The sequence below is a fragment of the Miscanthus floridulus genome, chromosome 4 (genome assembly GCF_019320115.1).
Source record: "Miscanthus floridulus cultivar M001 chromosome 4, ASM1932011v1, whole genome shotgun sequence".
Taxonomy (NCBI): domain Eukaryota; kingdom Viridiplantae; phylum Streptophyta; class Magnoliopsida; order Poales; family Poaceae; genus Miscanthus; species Miscanthus floridulus.
In genome coordinates, this window is record NC_089583.1 from 71,280,811 (window position 1) to 71,290,424 (window position 9,614).

The 9,614-nt window shown below is 46.0% G+C and overlaps 2 protein-coding genes across 2 annotated transcripts; both read left to right on the forward strand.

Annotated features, from left to right (window-relative positions):
- Nucleotides 1-3,685: 3,685 nt before the first annotated feature.
- Nucleotides 3,686-7,575, forward strand: LOC136551694 (uncharacterized). The gene is made up of 10 exons (XM_066543237.1): nucleotides 3,686-3,894; nucleotides 4,015-4,231; nucleotides 4,416-4,541; nucleotides 4,625-4,780; nucleotides 5,014-5,143; nucleotides 5,259-5,300; nucleotides 5,763-6,041; nucleotides 6,162-6,213; nucleotides 6,359-6,436; nucleotides 7,183-7,575. Exons 1-10 carry the CDS (start codon nucleotides 3,818-3,820, stop codon nucleotides 7,277-7,279), a joined length of 1,254 nt encoding a protein of 417 aa, XP_066399334.1. The 5' UTR covers nucleotides 3,686-3,817; the 3' UTR covers nucleotides 7,280-7,575.
- A 1,482-nt stretch (nucleotides 7,576-9,057) lies between these two features.
- On the forward strand, nucleotides 9,058-9,372 carry LOC136548626 (uncharacterized). The gene has a single exon (XM_066540086.1). The coding sequence runs from the start codon at nucleotides 9,058-9,060 to the stop codon at nucleotides 9,370-9,372; it is 315 nt and encodes a 104-aa protein (XP_066396183.1).
- Nucleotides 9,373-9,614: the final 242 nt, after the last annotated feature.

Genomic DNA, 9,614 nt, shown 5'->3' on the forward strand with positions numbered 1-9,614 from the left:
AAATGTTTATGAAAATATGCTAACACATGTGCACAAGGTGATATACTTGGTGGTTGGCATATTTGAGCAAGGGTTAGGAACTTTACCGACGGAGTGTCCGTCTATAGAGTGCAGACAGTCCGACGGTGCCACCAGCGCCCTAGATAGAAAAGACGAAGGTCACTGTAAGTGACTGGATGCTGGTCTCTGTAGGACTGACGCGTCCGGTCAGTAGCAGCTGAAGGAGCGCAGTGTCGGTCATCGACCGGATGCTGGCGTTGAAACAACCGGACGCTGGGTGTGTCTGGTCGAGCATGACCGGACGCGTTTGATCGTGAAAAGTCGTCTCTGAATGCTTACTAGAAATGACTGGACGCTAGGGTTCAGCGTCCGATCACTTTGAGCCACAGCGTCCGGTCGTCACTTGACCGTTGAGATCGGGCGATCAACATTTGAAGAGAGGGGACACGTGACATGCATCGCGTGATAGGACGCTGAGGTCCAGCGTCCGATCAATATGATCGGAGCGCCCGATCACCCCGTGTTGTGTCTAATGAAGGAGTACAACGGTTCTATTTCATGGGGGCTTCTATTTGAGCCCCATGGTCGACTCAAACTCACTCTCTTGGTCATTTACATTGATATAGCAACCTTGTGAGCTTAGCCAAAGGCCTCCTACTCATCTCCATAATTGATTCATCATCTTTGTGAGATTGGGAGAGAATCCAAGTGCATTGCTTGAGTGTTTGCATCTAGAGGCACTTGGTATTCGTGTTTCGCTGCGGGATTCGCTTGTTACTCTTGGTGGTTGCCACCACCTAGATGGCTTGGAGCAGCGAGGATCATCGAGCGGAGAGTGGTGATTGTCTCTGGCTCCGATCGTTGTAATTGTGAGGGGTTCTTGACCTTTCTCCGGTAGAGAGCCAAAATATACTCTAGTGGATTGCTCGTGGCTTGTGTGATCCTCATCTTGAGTTGGTTGTGCGGCACCCTATTGAGGGGTTTAGCGTGTGATGCCAATTAGTTCGTGAACCTCTAAGTGAGTGAATCGCCACAATGAGGACTAGCTTACCTACAAGCAAGTGAACCTCGGTAAAAAATTATTGTGTTCATCATTTGATTCCGAGGTGATTGGTCTTCATTGTTATTCATTCTTGTGATTGATTGGCTCCTTCCTCGACACAGCGGTATAACCTTCTTGCTCACTCTCATTATATTACCGTAAACTAGTTATCAAGCTCTTTAGTGTAGCTAGTTGTGAGAGCTTGTTAGTTTGGTTAGTATGGCTCTTTAGTTAGCTTTTGAGAGCATACTAACTTAGTGTAGTGTCATAGCTATTGTGTGGATAGAAACCATATAAACTAGAATTGTGGTAGGTGGCTTGCTATTTTAGTAGGCTAGCGCAACATTTGCTTCGCCTCATAATTATCTAACCGGTTTGTTAAGTGTTGTTGTAGAAATTTTTAATAGGCTATTCACCCCCTCCTTCTAGCCATTAGGACCTTTCAGCGGCTGCGAGCCCCTATACCTTTCCGACAAATGCTGGCTTGGTGATGACGACGATGGCGTCTGAGGCCGCCGCCTGCTTGGTCGATGCGGTCGTCGCTCGCGTGGCCGCCGTGGCGAGGTCCGTCGCACCGAGGATTTTGCGCTCAACATCATCACGGAGCAATGGATCTGTTGAGAAGAGGATGGAAACCAGTGACAAGCTCTCAACGCAGTGTCCGTCGTTTCTTGCTGTATTGATGCGTGTGAAGACGTGTGTGGGGAGGGATTGGGAGAGAGGGAGTCGTTTTGTATATTTTTCCTAGTCGGGCCCACATGTCAAGGCTATTAAACTATGAAAATCTAACACAAGGCGGACAGAATGGTGTGGAGAAAAAAAAGTTTAGCATCGTGACATTGGATCCCTATGGCACTTAGAAAGGAAAAAGTCTACTTAACCCTCTACCTATCATACTTGGTCTACTTCACTCTCCAACTATGAAACCGTCTGTTTTACCCCCTGAACTATCTAAAACCGTCTGTTTTACTCCCTGGGCAGTTTTCAGCGGCGGGTGTGCTACAGTAACATCGAGTTTGCTACAGTACCGGTGGTTTGCTATAGTGCCCGTGGTTTTGAATTTCCTTATTTATTTATTTTCGGTGAATTTTTGAAAAATCATAGTAAATCATAGAAAAACCATAAAATAAAAAATCTAATTTTATTGGACTCCACATGAGTAGATCTACACAGTGAATATATAATACGGTATGCTTTAGTACAAATTTTTTTGTGTAGCTTTAGATTAATTGGAAAATCCAATTTTGTCTGTAATTAATTAGAATTTATCTATAACTAAGTTATACATAGTCCAATGAGTACGGAAATTTTACTATAGTTCAAGCATACAATAATTAGCGTACCATAAAAATTTCACCACAATTGGACCATAGAAGCTGCAGCTATGAATTATTCCAATTAATTACAGACAAAATTAGATTTTTTAATTAATCTAAGGCTACAGTAAAAATTTTATATTAAAGCATACCGTATTATATATTCACTGTGTAGATCTACTCATGTGGAGTCCAATAAAATTAGATTTTTTATTTTATGATTTTTCTATGATTTACTATAATTTTTCAAAAATTCACCGAAAATAAATAAAAAAAAAAGAAATTCAAACTATGGAAACTGTAGCAAACCACCGTAGCAACCGCTGTTAGTGTAGCAAAACCGTCGCTGAAAAACCGTCCAGGGGGTGAAACAGACAGTTTTAGATAGTTCAGGGGTAAAACAGATGGTTTTATAGTTGGGAAGTGAAATAGACCAAGTATGATAGGTGAGGGTTAAGTAGACTTTTTGCCACTTAGACTGTCTCCAACCAACACAACCCAAACACAATACCTATTCAACAATATAGGTTGTCTACAGTAAAAATGTCACGGACGCAGATCTCACCTTCTCCAACCGGATACCCATTCAATCATTCATTCAAGTGAAGCAGCCAGCACTTTCCACTGTGACTCTGTGAGCTGCCTGCCCCCGCTGCACTGCACACTCCCTGCACACCCGCACCAGCTCAGCAATCATGGCTCGTCTAGGCCTACTCCTCCTCGCTGCGGGCGTTCCTGGCCGGAGCTGGCGCGCGCCGTGCTGTCGGTGAGCGCGGACCACGCGCGCGCCGCGTCCGCGTATGTGGGCCGCCTGTGCGGTGGATCCGGCGCTGGCGCGAAGGGCGCGAAGAAGGGGTCTGGGTAGCGGCCGGCGATGGCGGCGGGCCCCGTGCATGACTTCCTGGAGAATCTGGCGGACAGCGTGGGCCACCTCCGAGACTCGGCGCAGGAGATCCAGGCCAACCTCGGCGGCGCGGTCTGGCGAGATCCAGGCCAGCCCGGTGGCGCGGACCGGCGAGCAGGGGCGAGTGCGGACCGGTGAGCAAGGGCAACCTCCACCGACGGTGCGGACGCAACCTCCCCGCGCGGAGCTTCTAGGTGCAGGCGCGCCTCGCCGTCGTCGTTCGCTACAGTTTTGCGTCGTGGAGACTGAGGATGCTTTTTTGCCTCCCCTCTCTCCTGGTACGCAAAATGCCTGCTTGGTTTGCGTCTGCTGTTGGAGCGTATTTTTGGAACGCAAATCACTGTACATTACGCATTTTGCGTTTGGGTCGCTCTTTGCCTCATCCGTTGGAGACAGTCTTAGAAAATAGAGCACCTTTGGCATCCACGGAAAAGCCCCAAACACATGCCGTACCTCGCTGGGTTCGTCTCGTCTCGTCTCCTTCCCTGCTTCCCACGTTCTCCTCGCTGACGCCACGCCGTTCGCCTCCGTCGCCGCCGCCGCCGCCGCCGACCCATGGAGCCCACGGAACCGTCGCGTGGCACCAAGCACCCTCTCACCGCCACCGCAGGCGACGACGACGATGCCGGCCGGTAAGACGGCCCGACCTCTCTCCCTTCCTTTCCCCTCTCGTCGAGTTCCCCTGGTTAGGGTTTTGGTCTCACGCCCTAGCAGGGCTCATGTTGATTTTGTGTCGCTCGCCGCGCTCGCAGGGAGCGCAAGCCGCGGTTCCCTAAGGGGAAGAAGGCCAAGTACCGCGACGCCGGTGCGGAGGGAGGCCCCTCCGGCAACGCCGTGGACCTCGACAGCATGCTGAATCCGGAGCTTGCGGCGGAGCGGCGGGCGCGGCAGCGCCACGGCCAGCTCAAGGAGGGCGACGACGCGAAGGGAGGTGCCACTGACGTCAAGGGCTTCGAAGTCCGCTACAACGTATGCCCTGCTTCTCCGCTTGCATCTTTTTTCCTGTTTATTAATGTTGACAGCAAATGAATGCTAGGACAAATTTGAGCTGTATTTTGATTCTCAACAGGATGGTCCTTCTTCCTGTTTATTAATGTTTGACAGCAAATGAATGCTAGGTACAAAATTTGAGCTGTATTTTGATTCTCAACAGCATGGTGTTAACTTTGTTGATGATGGTATCCGGATAGAGCCGTTTAACTTGGAGCGAGAAAGGGAAGAAGGGTATTTCGATGAGAATGGGAACTTTGTGGAGTATGCAAGAGGCAATGAGATTAAGGTAATGAAGATCTTCTGTTTAGCACCGTTAACATTATAGTATAAGAAGTTACCATTGGTGACGCAAACACGTTTGCCTTGTAGGATGCCTGGTTGGACAGTGTGGAAGTTGACCCAACGTATGCTGCAAAGGTTCAGAACAAAGGCAAAGAGAAAGTTGAAGAGTTTGAGGACCTCTCTTCCGATGACATTGGGAGGCTAAAAAGGCAGATAGCAAACTTGCTTGAACCAGGAGAAACGGTGTGTTTTTGTTGCATCATTTGCATATTTTTATGCAGCCCTTTCTTGTCCTGTACCGTTCAATAATTTATAGCATTTAGTTCCTATGTCAACTTTACTGACTTACTATTATTGTGTTTGGGTTTAGCTAGTGAATGATGCTTAATTTACTCAATGGATTCCCATATATCCAAATATCTAAACTTACAACATTCAGATCATTAATCTTAAATATTTTCTTCAACAACTGCCAGATAATGCAAGCTTTGAAAAGGTTGAAGGGTACATCCACGGATAAACATGGAAAGATGGCTGAGGGGACTAAACGTATATTTGATGAATTGACTGAAGCTGCCATGAAGCTAATGGAGAATGGCGACTATAGTATGCTTTTATTTCTTGAAATTCTTATTTGACTATTTGATATTTCTTTTTGTCCTTACATTTGTCATTTCAGTGTCAATGTGACTTATTCCTTGTTGTGCATGTTTTGGTGTAGATGTTTACTCAGATGATCGTGAGACCTTTGAACGCGAGGCAGGTTAGTTGTTTTCTTACTAGCATATGGAAAATTCCATTTCATGACCACCTAATTTCATTTTAATGGTACTGTTTCATCCGAGTGAACTGATTGCACACAAAAGGATCACTGTCTTTGGTTTCCTTAGCATCACTTGAGTAAAAAAATGCAAAATACATAGGTTTTACATTATCAAGGTTATCTCTACCTTTTCCCCCAATGGAAACAGAGTCACTCTGTTGCTTTTTTGAATGCATGAGGTGCTCTACCATCGCTTGATTGCATGTTGTCATGAACTCATGTATCCCTGAAGTTAGCACCACTATGGCACTATTCATAACTTGATCGATGTTTATCCTGAGACATCAACCTGACCTACCTAGGCATGCACATTACATTACTTCACTGCTTACTTAGTCATTTCCTTAAAATTGTCATTTCAAGAAATTTGCCTGACTTTTGCCCCCTCTTTTGCCTTTGCAGCTGGGTATGAACGTTTGGCACGTGCTCGACTTGGTTTGCCAGAAGTTGATGGTGTCTCTGAAGACCCAAAATATAACCAGACACCATCGTCAGTACTGGAGATTGACCAACCATCATCTGTACTGGAAATGGAACTTGGTCCCTCAACTGCCAATATATCTACAGCCACTGCTGCAATCAACGATGATGACAGTAACCTGGACATGTTTGGTGATGATGACAACGATGATGCCAATACTGTAGGTTCAGGTTTGAATCCTGGAACCTCAGATGTGAAGAGTAAGTTCACATCTCTGCTCTTTTTTTCCCCTTTTGTGGAAACCTGTTGCACATTTCCCCCTCTTTCTGGCAACTGTTGTGTTTTCTTTATTCACAAATATTTTTTCCTTCTTCCTGCAGAAGCCGATAATGGAAGCGTGGACTCAGACTATGTCTATGATCCTTCTTCAGGGTAGGCTATAGTTGTTTCTATGCTGCTTTTCCTAGATTTTTACGGGTTGTTTTGAAAATAAACAAAGAACAGACACATTGACTGTTCTAATGTCTATACAGATTGCATGTGTTGATTGTGTATTTCTATTCCTTTTTCCATGCAGTTACTACTATAGCAGCAGCACAGGCTATTACTATGACCCTAACTCTGGATATTATGGTTCTGCATCTACGGGAACCTGGTAAATTTTTCCCCAATTCATCCTTGATTTACATTTAATAGTTATTGCTTTTTCAGTGTCAATCATTTCTTTAGAATACAACGTTGTTTTGGTTGCATGATTTCTTTTTTCTTTAGTATACTTAGCTGTGAATTACAACATGAACTGTCCAGTGGACAATGTGCTGTTTACCAACTATTTTATAAAAAAAGCTAAAATGTGTCATTGCCAGTTATGTGCAAGGAAGAAATATGTTCTTTAGTGCTCTCAGGTTGGTTACTTAACTTTGATTTGCAGCAGAACATGATTATAACTTTGATGAGAGCCAAGATGATAGTAGGCTGTAGCAGTCCAACATTCATTAGCAGAACTTATTGTTGATTGCCTGACAAATTCTTAGGATTTGTATCCCAGTACCCCCTTTCACTGGCAAACCCTTTCGGTTGTGTGGCCAGTGACCACTGACCACTGCTTGTGAAGCATTTTAACACAAGGGTTCCTGTTATGCCTTCCTATGTGTTTCTTTTCAACTGTTCCAACAAGAAATTTTAGTAGGCATTGGGTTAGATGACCTAGTTAGTAGAGTGAGCGCTGCCATGTATTCTCTGGACATCACTTGCATTGCAATAGCATTAATCCCTTTTAGCTGGCTGAGGCTCACGGTTTTGCACTTTGTATTGTTCCTGCATGCGTATTAGTTCTTTGCTGCTGCTTTTTCGTTAGAGAAGTTTTTTTATTTTCTGTGCTTATGTCTACAATGTGCGCAGGTATTCATACGATGAGCAAACTGGAACATACAAAGAAATTCAGGATGAACAAACTGGCACGGCCAAAGAAGAGCTAGGAGACGCCATCAAGGAGTAACCGAGTTGCTACTGCTCTTCTCGTTCTTGATTGCCAGTGGAACTGAGGTAGTTCAGACTGCCCAGTGTTCTGCCTTGGTAAATGCTATGTGGAGAAGATATTTAAGAGGAAACCGGTCAGATCATACTGTAGGGTGTAAACTAAAGGAAGTGATCGACTGCAACTGCACAATTGCAATATTTTTTTTGCTCGCTGCAGAGGCGTGTTTTACTAACTATTCCCGTTGTTTCTGTAGAAATATGTAACACGAAAAAGATACATTACGTCATTACCACATCAATCTTGTTGGTATCCTATTCCTATGTGAAGATGCGTTTGAACTTTTAACAGATGAGAACGTTGTTATGTTTGGTCTGATTATGTCTAAGCTCAACAGCGTGCGGATTGGTAAACTAAATCGGGCAACTCGTGATCGATGGAGTAGTGGCCCAGTCAGGCGGAGGAAGTTCGGAGGTTGGAGACGCATCATCATCCAATCTGGAAAATCTATTACGGTAATCTACAACCTCTTTCCGAAAAGGTTGGAACCAAAAACTCTCTCTTTCAGAAACCACTTTAGACGGACAACGCCTTCTCTTTGAAAGATTGGAACAGAAAGTATCCCTTTCGGAAGCCTCGTTAGACGGACAACGCCTTCTCGGGAACACGGTTAGGGCCCGTTTGGACATCAAATTTTTTCATGTAAAATTAAACTGATGTCTGTAAATTTCCTCTAATATTTTTGTGAAATTTCTGCGTTTCAAACAAGCCTATGAATATTTTTTACGCTATACATACATTGGCAAAATATTTGTTTCTATGTTCCAACATGTTTTTTTTTTTGTTGAAATAAAGGGTTCCAGCCTGTATCCAGGAGCTCAATATATACCACACACAACAACACGAGCCAGCTGCAGTAATCGTAGATTACTTGGATGACTGCCTATAGCGTAGTGTATACACTACAAGTTGGCATCCTCCGAATCAACGGTCAAACCCAGGTGGTGTTCACACGTACGTGACCAGTCAGCAGCGGATCCGATGGAGGCCGTCCCCGTCCGGTGCATTGAAACCCAAAAGCCATGCATGTACAGCAGCTCGTGTGCCCGGTGCCCGCCCCCGCGTATACATCATTACGAACGTCACGTTTTGCACACGCGCGTATATGATTACGAACGTCACAGCTGAGATGAGAACAGAACTACTATACACGATCTATCAGGTTCTGTACGTGTACGTGTAGGAGCACACCGTACAGGACCCGAATGAGGCTCATCAGTCATCACACGGACGACGTGGACGTGACTGTGCGCTACTCCACCACCGTGACGTACGCACGTACGAATACGAACCAGGCTAGGCTAGTCACGTGTCAGTCAGAGGTCACATGAACCACGACCCTGCAAGCGGCGCGCGGCCGGCCAGACGGAAACGGAGAGGCGACCCCGTACCCGTACGTACTCCGATCCGGCCCCGATTTGGAAACGAAAGTTCCCGGTCCACGCGTACGCCAGAAGAAGCCTCCTTCCCGGCCGTGATGAGGTCAGGACTAGAAACTAAATCCGACTCCGTAATCTCATATTAACGTCAAATCGCGATTCTGATTTGACAGCCCAAACAATCACTATAAATACACAAATCAGGCATGTCGTTGTACTCTACCATTGTTATTACTACTACACGACACCACCGTACGCTCAGAACATCATCGTGTGATACGTGCGAATACGACGACGACGACGTCATCACGTCGACGAGAAGCAGCAGCAGCAACGGCGACCGCGATCGCGAAAAAGGGCATGGGAAGGCCGTCCATTGAGGCGCTGGCAATGGCCGACGCCGACTGGCGGGCGCAGCACTGCGCCTTCGACGACGACGACGACGACGACCAAGCAGGCGCGCCGCCGGAGCACCTGCGCGCCTTCGAGGCGTTCATCGACGCGGTGGTGCCGGTGGACATGGTGCTGGCGTTCGGGCGCGGGGAGCGGCGCCGGAGCCACCAGGAGGACGTGAAGGAGAAGCTCAAGCTCTGGGCCAAGGCCGTGGCCGCCAAGGCGAGACAAGACGTCATCAAACACAACAACAAGAATAATGCATGCGTACACGGTGTCTAGCTAGGGCATGCTTATTTCTCAACACACCTAGCTATTCTTTCTAACCATTTGTTCAATTCCTTTTATATTCTTACATACAGAAGCTAAGTGACGGTACGTATAGTTGTTTGTTCGCGATTTGTACTGGACAGACAGACAGACAATGAGAATTCATTAACTTCAGCTTATATATATATATATATATATATAGGGAGAGGCTATTCAGTAGCCGGCTACAAAATAAGTTATTCTATAGCCACCTC